This window comes from Gouania willdenowi, chromosome 10 (assembly GCF_900634775.1).
Source record: "Gouania willdenowi chromosome 10, fGouWil2.1, whole genome shotgun sequence".
In the NCBI taxonomy this organism is placed as follows: domain Eukaryota; kingdom Metazoa; phylum Chordata; class Actinopteri; order Blenniiformes; family Gobiesocidae; genus Gouania; species Gouania willdenowi.
In genome coordinates, this window is record NC_041053.1 from 12,214,942 (window position 1) to 12,232,989 (window position 18,048).

The following is an 18,048-nucleotide window of genomic DNA, read 5'->3' on the forward strand; positions in this document are numbered from 1 at the left end:
AACTGCCTGTATGAGGGAAGTGTTGAAAATGTCCGTCATCACCTCAGACCCCCTGCACCCCACAGGAGGCTGCCATACTTACTGAGAGTGTCTTAAACATGATTGGTAAATCAGGTTACACTCTGCCCTGTAGGCTTCATTTTACTCCAATGATTGAAAGAAAGTACAAGACTTCAGTGGAGAAACTTAAAGACAAACTCAAAATGGCCACATCCAAAATCTCCCTTAGCACTGAACATTGTTGGAATCATGTCTCCTTCAATTTGACAACACTGCCAGTTGAATAACGCCACACAGCAGAAAACATTGCCTCCTGGCTGGAAGGTGTGGCAGAAACAATTGACTTTTCATTTCAGAACATCCTTGCTATTGTCCATGGCAATGCATGTAACATTGTGGCAGCTCTCAGAATCTTGGAAGAGAGATTTGGGGTGGCATCCCATCGGTGTGCTGGGCATACACTCCAGTTGGTAATCAACCATGCAATGGACAACCCTGTGATTGACAAGCCACTCTCAGCTACACGGTGCCTCGTGAAGCACATCAAGAAAAGTGAGCCAGCTACCACTAAGCTGAAGCAAAAACAAAAACAGATGGGCACAGTTGAGCATAAACTGATACAGGATGTAGCTGTCCGATGGAACAGTTCATACTACATGATTGAACGTCTTTTAGAGCAGCGATGGCCAGTGGTTGCGACGCTATCAAATCCAGAAATCACACAGCGTGGAAAACACTATCTTGATCAATGGAATCTTCTGGAGGAACTGGAAGAGGTGCTCAAGCCCTATGAGCAAGCCACAGTTTTCCTTAGTGGTCAATTTGAAGTCACTGCCTCTGTTCCCCCCCCTGCTGAAGGGTCTCCTGGAATCCACCCAAAATAAATCAATTGATTCTGCTGCCATGACCTTTTTCCAGGCCAAAGAAGAAGAGGAGATAATGGCAAGGTGGCAGGAGTTGTTTGTGTTTCAAGAGGATGGGAAAAATGTCTCCCTCATTGCTGCTGCAATTGATCCCCGTTTTCGGAAACAGAAGTTCCTTCCATCAGATGATGCTCTCAAACTACAAGTACTAATACAGACTGTTGCTCTTGATATGAGAAGAAAGCAGATATGGTTACAGGCAGCTGTGGGGCAGTTAGCCTCAGCAAGCTCCCCACCAAAGAAGAGGTCCTCCTGCTCTTTGTTGGACACTTTGTTGGGCACAGATTCTGAGGGTCAAGACAGCAATCAAGAAAACATGGACCAGGATGATAATGGTGGCAGGGACAGTGAGACAGTAAGGAAAGAGGTGCTATTGTATTTTGGAGTAAATCCTATCCCATTATGATAATGACCCCCTTGCATGGTGGAAGAATAACGCCATGAGGTTCCCCACCCTGGCTGCTGTAGCCAAATCAAATTTGTCTATACCTGCCACATCAACGCCATCTGAAAGGCTTTTTTCAGTTGCTGGAAACATTGTAAGAAAAGGTCAAGCCTGACTCCTAAGCATGTTGAAATGCTCCTCCACTCCAATGCATAACTGTATCTTGTCTTGAAATGTGCACACACTCGAAAAAAGATTTTTTTTACTTTGTCTGCACATGCTGTCAAAGGTCAACTCCACAAGAAGTGCAATCTTTTTTAGACAGCAATGCATGTTTTGTTATTGAAATTAAATAAATGAATTTATTTAATTGCTTAACTGTGACCATCACCAGCCCTCCCTAAGGAAGGATAAGAAACACTTTAATAAAGGGAGAATATAAAAAGAGAGGACAGTGTTACACCTGGGTGAGGGGGTGTGGGGGGCATTGTTAAGGAATTCATGTTTTTTTTCATAACCGATATGTAAATCAACATGTATAAATTGCTGTTAGTCAATTTATAGGGAGATAATCAATAATCGAATCGAACTGAAAAAATAAATAAATTCATCGTTAGATTAATCGAAGCATCGAAAAAAAATCGCTAGATTAATTGTTTAAAAAATAATTGTTTGTCCCAGCCTTAAATAACAGGAAATATTTCATCAACGCACTATTTAGTGCATGTCCTTGCATTTAGCATAAAAACGGTGTCGTGTCCTATAAATGTTTTAAGATAAAGCATAAATCCGGCCCTTTGGAGCATTAATTTCGGCCCGGTCGAGAAAGTAAAAATGATAGAAAAAACATGAAACATTTTATAAATAATTCAGCTGTAGATATCTCAGCCTCTCCAAATACAAAAAATCTATTAAAATCCACAATATTTGCAGATCTCAGTTATCCAGTTCTTTTCCCACATGACGACAGTCATATTTAATCTCAAACTGTAAAAAAAATCAGGCAAATTTTAATCAAATTATTCCACAAAATTTCTCCAAATTCCCAAAATCAGGGATATTTAAGTGAAGATCCTGCAGGGGCTAATATATTCACATACTTTTATCATTTATACGTCGAAGTGCAATCCAGGGCACAATGTTGAATTCGCACTTTTTCCACCTAAAATCTTGGATCACTTAAGCTCAAACTGGTCCATATTTGGCCCCTGAAATGAGTTTGAACCCCTAATGTAAAGGGTCAGAACTTTGATCTACATATACATTCTTCTTTTCCTTACATCTGTTCAATCATATTATTTGTGTCATTCTCACCAAGAGAGATCTTCTCTCCAGAGTCTGCAGGTAGAAGGAAGACGAGCAGAGCCAAGCCAGAGATCAGCACACAAGGAATGAGCAGATTTAAGCCATAATACAGGGTCCTGCGGCGCATGGTGACAGTGAAGGTGACGTCAGGATAAGGCTCCTTACAGCAGTCGTAGTACAGCTCATTCCTCTTGGCTGGAACACCTGGAGGAGGAGTGTTGGGTTTTAATCATTTGTGACTTAATACATGACTTATTTTCAGGTCAGCTCCAGTGTTTACAAAGCAACTGAAATTCTTCTTGTGAAATGCCTTTCTTTGTGATTTTATTTAACACAAGATCAGAGCAAAATATCAACAAATTTACCTTCATTTTAAAAATAATAAAATTATGATAATGTTAAAAGAAAGTGACTCAAAGTCAAAGTGAACAAGTAATCAGCTCATCTCCAACATAATGTCAATGTTCTTATTTTACTATTCATTAACTTTTCTTTTTTTTAACCACAGAATAACTAGATATATTCGGCTTAAATTACAGAGAAACACTAAATATTTTCACCTGCTGTGGGCAAAATTTTCCTTAAGGGAACATTTTGGAAAAAATGTAACATATTGTTCTCATTAAAAATGAGAATATTGAGAATATATACCAATATTTATTGCTTAATGAAGCAGAACAATCCTAGCTTTCTAGTTTTTCGTAATACAGGTTCGAACATTTTTCCTTTCCCTTTCCACCCAGTTATCATCAACCGTATCCATGGAAACCTAAGAACAACTTTTTGGTGTACATTTTTAAAGAGGCAATGAAGGACATTAGGTGCCACAACAGGAACCATTGAGTTGTACCTCAGTGTGTGATGTCTGTGACCAACTTTCATGTTTTCCATTCCACCCCGTTACCACAAAAAGGTAACGGAGTGGAAAGACCTTCATCATTCAACCCCAGGTTAAACCAAAATTAGGAAGAATTCAGCACTGCTGCTATGCTGCTCATACAGCACAGCTAACATGGAACATTAAGTGAGCTACTGCAACTTTTGTATTCCATGATTTTCAACATCCCAAATGTGCCCCTCATAAAATTTTCACCCAAATATACTTTTAAACTGTATGTACCAGGGTTTAATAACAGCTGTTATTATGCTGAGCAACAGTGACGTGCCGTGACCACTAGGGTTGGGTAGGCAGGGCGGTGCAAATCGAGACCACCAACGACAATTTCATGTTTCTGCTGTCAAGTGTTAATTCAATTCACTTCAACTTTATTTGTATGAAGCAATTTACAACAAAGTCATCTCAATGCGCTTATCAAAATATAAAATTTATAATAAGAAAGTAAAAAAAACCCACAAGATCCACATTAACAAGATGTGAGTAAAGTTTATAATTTCACTTTATTATTCTAATCCTGTGGTTCCCAACCTGTTTCCTTGTTGTGATCCCATTTTTATATCACAAACTTCTGGCGGCCCCAAAGCATACCTGTCAAGTATTCCGTTTTGGCCGGGAAACTCCCGTATTTTTCCTGTCTTTCCCATCATTTTCCCGTATTAGTATTATCCTGTAAATATCCCGTATTTTAATGTAATAATCATTAAAAGATGCCTTACTAAACTGAACGCCGTCACTAGTCTCACGAGAACTACCACCTGAAATGACCTGAGTGGCAGTTCTCGCGAGATTAGTGCCGACAGCGGCAACAAACTCAGAAAAAACTCAGAAAAGAGATGATGAATGAAGACATTCTGGTGAAAAAAAACAAAGAACTCGTATAAATACGTTGTGAAATGTGACAGAGAGTTTATCTTCCTAAAGAGCAGCAGGATGGGACACAGTTACACATTGTGTTAGATTAATAACTGAGATTTCAGCATCTACCACGGCGTAAGTCACCATGAAAAATTCACCAATCATAAGCGCCACAAATATACACTGCTTTAAAAAGTGTCAAATGATGTAAAGTCTGCAACAAATGTGTCTAATAAGTCATTAGTGAATACCAGAGAACCACATGAGTGAGCATGAGAAATTATAAGAAAATATATAATGAAAATAAAATGGTCTAAGACAAGCAATGTGAAATTAACAGTAAATATGAAATGTGTTGACTTGTATATAAACTGTAAGTATATTAAATAAACACGTGTTTCATAAACACATTTATGTTTTTATTTAGGCTGTTTCATAATTTAGGAATTAGGGCTGGGCGATGTATCGAGATTCAAGATGTATCGAGTTTTCTATTTTGGCGATATTGAAAACTATATTATTTCATATATCATATGAAACAAAATACTAGTTTTAGGAGTCGCTGCTTTTACTTCTCAGAACAACATGTAAAGCTCAGTTAGATGATTTAATGAGTGGCACATATTGATCAGCTGTTTGTTAATAAATGTCCCTGTGTAGCATTTTGCATCAGCAAATTTAACCCAGAATTGTCTTTCTGGTCAGACTTTATTTAATAAAATGATCTAGATTTATATCATATATCACCATTTTGAGAAAATATATTGAGATATGAGTTTTGGTCCATATCACCAGCCCTAGTAGGAATGTTCACAGCATTTTAATGTTAATAAAGGTCGACCTACCAGATTCTAATCACATAATTGTATTTAATAAGTGGTTGACAAGTGGCTATTTTAGATTTCTTGTACACTTGTCTTAAAATATAAGGGTTACTGGAGCTTGGTTGGGCGGGTGGGTTGGCTCGTAGTGGGCGCTAAAAATTTGACAGGTATGCCCCAAAGACTTTCTTTATCTAAAATTAGTTTTTTGATCATGTTTGTTATACTGTGTTACAAATACAGTGACAATACACACCAGCTCAGATATTTTCATAACGCTTTTTATTTTTACTACATTTATTTTTGAGAACGTGAAAATATAGAATACAATTAAGAGAATGCATGCAGTGTTTTATTTTGAAAAAATATTATTATTATTTAAGCTCTTTGAGCTTTTGGCCCCTTTCTGCACTGTATATCTATTGATCTTATTGTCACTATAATTTTGTATATTATTGTATATTTGCATTATTTTGTATATATTCTATTTATATTACAGGTACTTTTTTCTTTTTCTTTGTATTTCTATTTCTATTCTTTTTCTATTTTTTAAAGGCTTAACGGAGAACTTGGGGAAATTATGTTTGTGCAAATAATGCACAAACAAAAATCCTTGAATCCTTGAAGTATGTAATGTTTTTCCAACTGTGCAAAATAATTAAAGAAAAATAAATTAATACAGATTAAAAAAAAATTTAATTAAAGTTGAAAAACACTGTTCTAATCCATCAAAGTATTGGCGAATGGCATAATAAGCACATATGCTCACTTACCCACAAGATCCCACTCCCCATTGGGTATGTAAGTGGATGTGTCCACATCCAGCATCTGCAGGTCCAGCAGCCAGCCGTTGTGCGTCCACGAGCCAAACTTAAGGTCACACTTCTGCACGTCGAAGGGGAACCAGCGCACATCAATGTAACAGGTGCTTTTCAGGATGCCAGGGGGAATGTACTGACAATAACCTGAGGCGTTCACCAGGACGTTGGTGTGGAATGTAGCGTCAAACCGCTCATCCGCACTGGAAAAAAGAACAACGTGACATGGGTGTGAAATTTGGACGGGAAAACAAAGCTTAAATGCTAGAACACACTCACTATGGAGGACGAGGAGTGCCACAATTAAATAAATACACCGTTCAATAATTAATTAAATGTGTCAATAAGTCATTAAATCACATTGCAGCACTTTATGAATTAATTTTACCTGTCAAACTTGCTAATCAAAATGTCTGTGGAGGCAGTTTCCTAACACTTGATTGGTTACCTGCACATCAAGTCAAGCTAAATCGATCCCAGACAATGGATTGAGGCAGAGCTAGTATACATTGTTCTGATACACTAGATGGCGCTGTACAATCTGTATACTGCTTTTATACTATATTCCTGATTCTACATTCTCAGCGAGGTCTAAAATCTCTCAACTGGAAAGTTCATGCACATATGATGCACATTGTCATAGCCGCCATGATTGGAAAGAGTCAAGGCCAAAGCAAAGGATTTGGTTGGATTGATGTTAACCCCACCCCCACGGATTTGAACGAGCAGATAAAACTATTTTATGAAGTGCAGCAAAACCAGACCATGAAATAAATAAATAAATAGTGAAATATTTAAACTTCATAAATTTAAGAATGAAAATGAATGTGAATCTAAAATGGATTTAATTAATTATTGACAAATTTAATTTAATAATGAACTGTGTATGTATTTATTTAATTGTGGCACTCCTCGTCCTCCATAGCTCGAAGCATGTTGCATTTAGAACTGTCCGAGTGTCCACGCCAAATGTCCGTGCTAGCTGCTACATGTTTAGCATTGAGGTGGTAGTGGAGGCTAGAAGAGCTCTGGTGATCGGCAAACTCTTTTTTGCACAATTTGCACACAACTGGGCTTTTGTTTTCCATCCGGTTTTTTTAATAAACTAAAATTAACACCAACAAAGCTGAGAAATACGGTACAAAGCAAAATCCCTCACCTCAAACTATTTCCAGTAAAAACACACAATGCACCTTTTCATGCAGCCACAAATCAACACCCCACAATACTGTCTCAGGTCAGCCAGATAATGTCAACAATCAGAACCATCCCAGGGTCATCTCCAGCCCTGATGAAAGAACTACTGTAAATGTGGATCGTTACAGAGTTTGAGGAGGGGTCTGCTTTTTTGGTCCTAGTTGAGTAATATATGGCTTTTACTGGAGGTTTAGGAGTTGAGATTTATTTTCCTCCACTGTGTGAGTCGCTATCAGCTGTGGCTTCAGGTCGAGGGGGAGCAATGTAGTGAATTATTCAATCTCTGGCCTTTCTTTATCTAAAAGCATGTGCTCAACGCTTGTAATCAACGCTCACACACATTCAAGCAAAGAATGTGTGTATTAGAGAAGCATGCACTGTTCTTACAATCTGTCCTACATTTTCACCAAACTGTCATCTCAGCTTGCCTGTATTGTTCCACAAGCTCTTAAGACTATAAATACATTAAAATGCCTCAATGCTTTTAAATGTGCAGGGCAACAATGAGGAAAATAAATCTACTCAATCACATTATTGTGAATAACTTACAATTACTTGAACTTAAATGATGTGAATATTAGAATTAATCAGTGATGCGATGTAAAATGTAATAAATTAGTTTAAGTGTTTAATTGTACTGCAATAAAAATAATTCAAATGATAAAGTCTCCAGTTAATCCAGAATGCTGCAATCAGTACTAACAGGTACAAGCAGGAGAGAACATATTTCTCCAGTATTGGCTTCCTGTAAAATCTAGAATAGAGTTTAAAAACCTCCTGCTAGCCTAGAAAACTCTACATGATCAAGCTCTTGTGTATCTTTAAGAACTGTTAGTGCCCTATCATCTGGGCTGAACTCTCCGCTCTGAGTTTTCTGGTCTTCTGAAAGTTCCAAACGTGTCTAGAAGTTGAACAGGAGGCAGAGCATTCAGCTACCAGGCTCCTCACCTTTGGAACCAGCTCCCAGTCTCAGTACGGGAGGCGGCTACTCTCTCCACTTTTAAGGCTAAACTCAAAGCCTACTTGTTAAAAAAAAAGCATATATTGTATAACAGTGTGGACCTAACCACTAGGAACAAAACCCCTAAACCTAAAAATAGGAACTAACAACTAAAATGATATAATAGAACACCAATATTACATTCAAACACAATCCACCACCACCAGTAGTGGAGGGTGAGGGATGCGTGGGATGTGGTTAAGATGTGGCCTCATCTACCACACCTCACCCTCATCATTCAGAGGCATTCCATCCACACATAGTCCTCCAACAGGTGCTGGCCAGTCAGACACTGTTGTGATGGAGTTATAGCTAATCCCCTACTTCTGACCCCTATAACATACCCATCACACTGCTTACACACCATTTACACCCCATACTCATTCTCATTCCACTCACACATAGTCTAGCACCAGGTGTTTCCACGCAGGCAGACATGCTAATACTGTATCATGTTTTTCTGCAGTCTGTGCCTTCTCCTCGTCCTTCTCTCTCTTTTCTGTTTCAGGTGTCTTGAAGCTGCTGGTAGTTCCTGATCTGTGGTTCATGACTCAACTAGTCTGGGACACTCTGGTGTTCTATCTCTCTATCCTGTTCTACTCTTTTTGTCCACTAACCCCTACCAGTCGAAGCAGATGGCTGCCACCTCTGATCCTGGTTCTGCTGGAGATTTCTTCCTGTTTTTTGTTAAGAATTATTTATTTTGATAAGTACTATGAGATGACTATTGTTGAACTAAATAATACATTATACAGCACCCAAGGTCAGTTTACAAATCGCTCAGAAGCAAAAACAATGATTATGTATATTATTTACAGTATGTGCATATTATGTTGTAGGAGTGTGACGATATCTTGATACGGCAATATATCGCAATATTGTTTTTGATCGATCGATTATCGATATGCTCGCGCCAAGAATCAATTTTTTATTATTACTATTATTATCATTATTATTATTATTATTATTATTATTATTTTTTTTTTTTTTTTTTTTTTTGGATTTAAGATTTATTTTATTATTTTCAAAACCTTTTCTGCTTTTTCACTAAAATGTGCAGGTAGGTCTTCACAGAAATGTTGTCACTGTTTGTTGAAGGAACCAATATATTGTTTACTGGAATATTGCACTATAATGGTGTCACTGGTAAGAAAGGCCCTATTTTTTATTACAGAAAGCACTTTTGGAGATACTTATTTACAGAAATGTTGCACCAAAATAGTGTCGCTGTTATTTATTTCTTGTTATGTCATAGATTATCGTAGATTGATTTCTGACCAATATATCGATAATCGCAGTATCGTCATATCGTGGGATAATCATTATCGTGAGCGTTGTATCGCTTAATGTATCGTAAGGTACCCAGAGGTTCCCACCCCTATTATGTTGTATCAATATTTTAAGATTTTTATTATATCATGGAGTATTTTGTTGTCACAAAAGTGCAAAAAACACGTATACATTTTTGCTCATTTAAAAAAAGGCAGAAACTTCAAGCTGCACAGGAAACACACATTTCTATCGATACGATAGATTTGTGAAAATTTGGAGATGGCAACACAATTTTTTATAATCATTCATCTGTAATCGTTGCCTCGACCCAACAATCTTCCAACCAAAACCTAAAAGTGCATTCATTCTTCACTATAAATGGTTCCTGTCATGCCACGCCCCTCACCCTCCCACCCCCCATGCAGCTTGAATTAGTTTTCAGTGTTTGATTTCCTCATTTGGACGTCCTTTATGTTCCCCATCGATCCCCAGGCCAAACTTAGAACATTGACTTTAGCCTCTAATAAGTTAAGGTCAACAGTTTGCTGCATGGCTTCACAGCTACACACTTTCACTGTATGGACTTTATGGTTGCCTGATGAACACACAATGTACACAACAGAATCAAAGCAACATCTGAGCTCACACTCATTAACGTTGAGTAAAGCAGACAGGCTGGAGTCAAATACAGTTTACTGTTTGCCTATAATTATTGAGATTTTTAAATGGTAAATGGACTTGATTTATATAGCGCTTTATCACCACACTGAAGCAGTCTCAAAGCACTTTACATATCAGCTCATTCACCCAATCACTCTCACATTCACACACCAGTGGGACAGGACTGCCATGCAAGGCGCTAGTCGACCACTGGGAGCAACTTAGGGTTCAGTGTCTTGCCCAAGGACACTTCGACACATAGTCAGGTACTGGGATCGAACCCCCAACCTCTCGATCAGAAGACAACCCTCTACCACCTGAGCCACGGTCGCCCACGGTCTTCCATTTCCATTTGTTTCATGAATCATTTTAAGATTAGATATGGCATTGAACGTTGTTCCCAGAGATCTGGATACATAACTCAACATAATAATCTTGGTTAAACATAATATGGGGTTGTGTGAAATGACTAAAACATTCAAGAAAAATATGACTGATGGTATTTATTTGCTCCTTTGGATAAAGTAGCAGCTTTAATTTAAATGTATACAGTATTATTTTTCAGTGCTTTGAAACAATATTTACTTAAAGACTTAAAGATTAAAAAGACAGATACATGGGTTGAAGTCGTTCTAAATAAGTCTGAATCCATTCACTATTCAATAAACTGTCCGACTAGTTTCTCATTGGCTACGCACTGATGAGCACATTTACTCAGTAAATGAACAACAATTGGAAAATACTGTAGTTTGGTGATTACATGTGTTAACAGCTTTGAGGTTTGTTGAATAATTAGTTATTTTTAATCTAACTTAATACTTCTGTGCATTGGCCCTGCCATGGCTCAGGGGAGCTGGAGACGCCCAGAGTGTGGGCACACTCTGTTTACATCACCCATCATGCAGATTTATACAGGGGTTATATAGACCCATTTCATGTGACGTATGCATACTAAATTAGGTGCATGTACGCAGGCTCGGTGCAAAACATCTGGAGAACTGCATTGTACTAGCATCGGCACACGATTGAAACACTTTTGTTTTTGTATAAAAACAACACAATGCCATCGCGTTGCGTTGTTGAATGCACAAATAGGACTACCAACAATCCAGGACTTAAGTTTTACAACATACCGGCTGGTGGGCACCATTTTCAGAAGAACAGACGAGATTTATGGTTGCATGCTATCGAACAGAGGCTGACAGCTGACGTATCTGACACACACATTCTAAATTCATGCGCACCAGTCCAACGAAGGCGTAAACAAACGCGTACCCTGCGCCTACATGTCTGCATGTCTGATCTGTATTTTCCATTGACTTAGAATGGGTACATTGGCGCAATGCACAAGTCACGTCCGTATGTGTGCTTGCAAACGTGTTAACGCGTTAACATGTTAACATGTTTGCAGACACTTTAATATGCATTCACATTAAAATGTATGCACTCATACGCCACACCTGGACGTGCACCTAACAGACATAAATATATCAGTCACACATAGACGCAGGTGTGGCGTGAGTGAAGCTATAGCGATCAGGTGACCTTCACTTTCGATCTACGTCTACTTGACACTTATTAGGCGCTTAAGCATGTACACATGTGCAGGTATGTGTGTGTGAGTGTTGAGTGTATAACAGACCACCATTTAGTCTGGTTACAGTCTGTGTCACGACACCCGTCCATACAGTGGTAGTGACTGTAGTGTTACGCTCTGAGTCAGATCGTTGCTGTGATTGGACAGGACACAACACTCACACACACCGACTGACTTGCATGTGTGTACACGCCTTCAACCGTAAGCGCCTAATCATTTTTTCTAAGTGCTTACATGTCACACAGACGGTGCTACACAGTGAAGGTCACCTGATCACTATAGCTTCACTCACGCCACACCTGCCACTACACCTAACTATTTTAATTAGGTAAGTTTAGTGAAAGTTAAGCAGTCAGGTACACGTGCGATGGACTGGTGCGCATTAATTTAGAAGCTATCCACCCCCCATACATGTGCACACACACACACACACACGCACACAGAGAGAGAGCATTGAAACATTCCAGATAAAGTAAAAATCAGTCGGTTTATGATAGAAATAAACAGCATAAAGTTGCCAAATAATCACGATCCGTTTGTTCAGAAGTGATAGTATCAACGTAATCGCTGCTGAGGCGACGATGCACGGGAGCGGACGGAGCAATATCTCTGTCTGGATCCAGTAAAAAGTGACCATAAAAAGCTGTAAATGGACTGATATGCAGACGTGGAACAGTGAGGAGGAGACTTAATGTAGAGATGGAAACTCCCAGAATATGCGGAAATACACGGAAACCTTCAGTAACAGGAGTACAGGAGCTCGCCTATCTGCCCATTCAAAACAAGTAGTTATAAGTATCTAGAAACTTAATGTTTTTAGGTTTTCTTTCATTATTACACTGGGTTTTTTATCAGATATGTATAAATCTCTGGCCACATCGGATGACACTCGTTTTCAGGAATGCTGCATGGTTCCTACAATCGTTCACCTGTTCTTAAAGTAAATTTCCTTAAATAAGCGGCTGTCTCCTCAGGTGACAAGCTTTGTACATACTACAAACTATTTTTGAGCCTTAACAGCTGTTCATTCATTGCCATTTTTAAATTTTTCAAGCACATATGTGCGCACGTCAGTCACGTGTCTCATGTTTGTCCACATTGAAATTAGTCTATCGGTTGTCCCGCTCATTCTCCAAGTTAAAACGTATTAAAAACCAGTTGAGGAGCACAGTGGGACAGGAGAGACTTGCCATGTTGTCCATAGAGAATGAGAGAGCAAAGGAAATGAACATAAAGAGCATCGTGGACGAGTTCGCGGAGTGCAAGGCTCGTTGTATGCCCTTCAAATAGTGGTGAGTAGGCCTTTAGCATTTCATATTGAAATAGTGTTTGTGAACATGTGGGCCGCTGTGCCAGTTTTACTAAACTTCATAGCTACTGATACAGGCTCTGAGTTGAAATGGTTCAAGTGGGTGTCAAAATGATGTGGTCACTATCCGTAGCGCTGAGATGCTTTGATTTTGTGTTGTTTTATTATCAGTGACCATGGATGGAGCCTAATGTTTTTGTTGTTCTCTTGTTTTGTTATAATTCATGTCCGTTTGATGGACTTCAAAATGACATAGTCGCTCTCCGTTGTGCCGAAACTTGTAAGCCTCGCTGTTGCGGGCATGTGTATGTTGTAAAATTATGATATCATGAGCTTTATTAATTGGGTTTAAAAGGCCTGGTCATTTGCCCCGCCCCCGGCCCGGCTCTGGTTGGTTCAGCGAGTGGAGAACCAGAAAGGAAGAAAGAAAAAAAAAAGTGGCATAAGAAAAAGAGTGGAGGTAGGCCTGGAGGGGAGGGGGTGCCGTGGCACCCTCGTTTTCGCTGGGTTGGGATTCCAGGCTTCTTTTGGCACCAAGGCTACCAACTGAGTCCTCGTCATTGTAGTCTTTTTTTTCCTCTCTCTTCTTTTGTTATCAATATTATTCCAAATTTCATCTTTAGATGTAGCTCGGATCATTAGCTCTTGCAAACAACATATTATTATTATTATTCTGATAACGATGGCTTAGAGTTAAACATTGCCTGCAACTTCATTCCAACCACAAGTTGATGAGTTTATCAATACCTAAGAGTTTAGTGCAGATTGTGGATTTATGAGATTAAAACACAGAATAATAAAGCTAAGGAGAAGCTGGGAGTGTGTGGGGCGGATGATATATGTGTCACACTTTGAATGACAGATAAAAGTAGATGGAATGATTTATAAAGAGCAGTCAGAGGGGGCAATGAAATGTGAAGAGAGAAACTGTGTGAATGACACAGAGGGAGAGAGAGATACAAATAGAATGAGATGAAAAGAGGGGGAATGCAGAGATTAGGACGGTTAATCCCCGTAGGTCTAAAGATGAGCCGTTGAAATGTAGGTTAATTCCTCATGCTCTAAGTGTCCCTTGTTTGGTTTTTTATTACATTATAAGTTGACTTTGCATTAACTGCTTCAAAAGTAAATGCAGGTCTTCCCCTCAAATCTAAAAACACGATGCAATTAGCAGCTTTGGGAGAAAAACAACTGGCTTACGTTTATAATTGACTTGAACAAAAACATGGGAAATATTAGAGAGACAGCGCAGCAAGAGCTCAATGGTTTGACCTCATCCATCCATCCATTTTCATACCCGCTTATTCCCGTTTAACAGGGTCGGGGGGGTCTGCCGGTGCCAATCTCCGGCTCTCATAGGGCGCTGGGCGGAGGTACACCCTGGACACGCCAGTCCATCACAGGGTTTGACCTCAATAGTTCCTAAAACTTTAATTGACTTTGATCAACTTTGATCATGTCTTGTAACTTTTTTTTACGATAATCACAATTGGGTAGTGCAGTGTGTGCCCTCAACAAGAGCTTCTCTGGTGATTACTGCATTGGCTCTAAGCAAACTTCCTTATTGGCTGTAATTATTAAAAACGTGTTTTACAATTAAAGCAAAAAATCTGAATGCAACACCAAATAAAGCAAAAACAACAACAAAACAAACTGCTTTTAATCTTTGAACTTAGCTGGAAGGAGAAGTCCTCACCTGTTATAAAGTAGGATGTCAGGTGTCCAGACCTGGTCTGAAGGAAATCGTAGATTTTGGACACCAGGGTAGTTTTCTGGATTCCAGCTCAGATAAATGTCTGTCCAGTGCTGGAACAAAAAGATGAAAACATAACAGAGAATCCAGATGTTAAAGTCTCAGGTGAGCATGATTTAGGCACGATCGTAGAATTACAAATGTCACCACAGGACAAAACGCTGTAGGATTTCAAAGAAAGACATACTAAAACTGAATATAGTATACACTACCAAGCATTTTAGGATTTTGATTCTGTGTGGCATTCTTAACCTTTAAAAACCTTTAACATTGAGTCATCTGCTGCCTTTATAAACCCACAGTGCTTGCTTTTCTCTTTCCGTCTTTCCCTTACGTCCTGCTTGACATCGTGCCTAGAGGGGTGAAATATTCAGGATGCTGAGGCTAGCATATGAAGATGTACCCCGAAATTGATTTTTCTAAGGCAATATGGTGATCCAGATGGATGCAGCAGAGATGGAAGAAACAAACAAACAATCATGCAGCTAGAAATACTAAAGTTTGGGTCATGGTGTGTTCACTTTTCCCAGCCCTTTCACTAATGCAGGGGTTCTCAATCTTGGGGTCAGGACACATTTAGGGTCATAAGACACTGTGAACAATTTGAGCCCATTTTTGCTTATGTTTACACTTTTTCAGCAACTACACCAAACTTATATATATTTTAACCTATTTTCATCACTTTTTCTTGCCATATTTTTGCTCTTTTTAATGTATTTTTGCTACATCACTCCCATTTCTGCCACTTTTTCATAAAATTTCAATGCCATTTCTGCACATTTTTTTTCACTTTCAAGACATTTTCAAACCCTTTCCACCACTTATACAACTTAATGTCACATATGTTGACCCATTATTGTCACTTTTAACTGCTTTTCACTGCATTCCATGCTTATTTTTACCAATTTAACCACATTCACAATTTGTCATGCCCATTATTTGCCAGTTTAAACTAGTTGTTGCAATAATGGCACTTTGAACACTTTTGTCCACTCTAATTTGCAACTTTTAACCAATTTCTGTTGTTTTTAAAATCCAATTTTACTTCACTTTTAACCCATTTTATTTCTGATTAAAACAAGTATTTACATCTTTAAGATGACTATATACTAAAACGCAAATAATAGTAAACTTCCTGGATAACAGTGGATATTATTCAGATAAATAAATGTGGTTATCACAGATTCATAGAACAATGGACCATAATTTTGCTGACTTAATGGATGGGCCCCAAAAAGCTCTCCTCTTTATTTCCCCTTATAAAAGGACCTGTCTACACATGACCGTTCTTCAATGTTCATGTCTGAGTTCAACCACAGTGGGGCTCATCAGAACCACTGATGTATACAGTTGAGCTCAGGAATTGATGACACAGTGTGACAATAAAATATAATTTCAATAACCTTGAATTTATCAGCTCGTGGAACACATTATTTTAGATTGAGGAAGAGTTTGGAAAATTGAGCCCCTTTTATTTACCTCATTAACGCTGTGACTCTAGTGATTTCAAAAACCCAATGATGTCTTTGGAGGATAATTATATAATAATGTTGTAATTAAAGCGTGTTAAAATGATGACAGTGTGTCCTTTTCCAACTTTGACTCACCAGCTGTAGCCAGGCGTTGGTCATCAGCACTTGATTCTTCTCATCCTGAGCACAAAGAGAGAAGAAAGAAGAAAGTGAGCTTTCCTTTAGCATAAATAACGAAGATCAATTCATATTTAATAAAGTGGGAAATTTATCATCAGTAGTTGCACTGAAGAGGAACACACCAGGCTTTGTTAGTGAATGTCTAAAGGCTCAGGCTGTGTGCAACTTTTCAATCTTCTGTTGGAGAGCTCAACATGAAGCAGTGTATTAAAAACAATGAGCTACAATCATTAATTTACAGTATACACCATTAAAGGAGCATAGGACAAGATCAAAAGGACAAAAAAAACAAAAAAAACAATGATGTGATATTGCTCTGAACGCCAAATGAATTTTTTTTAATGCAACCATGTCAGAAATGAACTGAATAAATAAATAAAATAAAATAAAATAAAATAAAAGAAATAAGACTCCATAGCGACATGACAACCGTCAATGTCAACCTCAGTCAATCCTTCATCCGTGTTTTCCAGTCAGCCAAGCTACCGTACTCAAAATGCCATTCACTTTGTTGTTGTTGTTGTTGTTGTTGTTGTTGTTGTTGTGTACACTAGTTAAAATCGCTACTCCTCTGTTATTCGTGAATGAATCAGGCTGAAATTTGGTAGCTATAATCTATGGATGTGTACACATGGACGCTTGGAGCACGATTTTTGATCTGGGGCCCCAAAACAAAAACAAAACAATGTTGATTTCTCATTTAATTGCAAGTCACATATTACGACGGTAATAATTCCTGTAATTTTCTGTAATTTCCAAATTTATTGGAACATAGTCGCGTGTTATATCATTTCAAAGGTATTTGCACGTAGATTACGATTATGCCACACACAATTTGATTAGGGGTCCGGGGGCCCACCCCACTTAATTCAAAGATCCTCACTGTACTGGATACGGGGTTTGATCACAGTATCGGTGTTGGGAATGAGATTTGACCGCTCTATCAATGTTAAAAATCAGCCCTGTACGGTATCGGTGGTGGGAACATGGTCCGATATTGGCTCTGTATCGCTGCGACACCAATACCAAAATCCGACATCGATGTTGCAAGTCCAATATTAGTCTTTTTTTACTCGATGGAACCGAGTCATTTGACTGAATTCTCAGGAACACGTGCTATTCGGCGCGGAGACGTTCCGTGGGCCCGGCCGTAGTTCATCAGAACTTGTTCTTTAAGTTTAGTGACTGAGTGACAGGTGATCTGGTGTGGACGAGAGAGCCTAATCACTGTGGTGTTTGTGGATCCTGGTCTTTGTGTGTTTCCCCATCTGTCTCCCAGTCCGTTTTGGTCTGTTTGCCTCTTCCTGTCTGTGTGTGTGTCTCCATGTGTGCAGTTCTGTCTCTTGTCTGTTCCCTGCATTTGTAGCTCTAGTGTGCACGTCTGTGTGCACCGGCAGAGGATCAGTGACTAGGAGTAGGGATGGCCGATATTGACTAAAAAAATTATCCAGATAATTTCTGGTATTATCACGATAATGATAAAAATCACGATAAATAAAAGCTATAAATAAATTTAAAAATAAAAAAAATTACAATTTAAAGTGTAAACAGGTCCCTTTCAAACACAAATAAATCTGAATACATCAACACTAGGCACATTAAA

The 18,048-nt window shown here is 38.6% G+C and overlaps 1 protein-coding gene across 1 annotated transcript in view; it reads right to left on the bottom strand.

Annotated features, from left to right (window-relative positions):
- LOC114470966 (neuronal acetylcholine receptor subunit alpha-7-like) overlaps positions 1 to 18,048 on the bottom strand; it is a 56,834-nt gene that overhangs the window by 10,417 nt on the left and 28,369 nt on the right. The window contains exons 3-6 of the mRNA XM_028459420.1: positions 16,401 to 16,445; positions 14,737 to 14,846; positions 5,961 to 6,208; positions 2,623 to 2,817 (exon numbers count right to left, since the gene is read on the bottom strand). Of these exons, the coding sequence (XP_028315221.1) occupies positions 2,623 to 2,817; positions 5,961 to 6,208; positions 14,737 to 14,846; positions 16,401 to 16,445 (598 nt within the window). The remainder of the gene's footprint in view (positions 1 to 2,622; positions 2,818 to 5,960; positions 6,209 to 14,736; positions 14,847 to 16,400; positions 16,446 to 18,048) is intronic.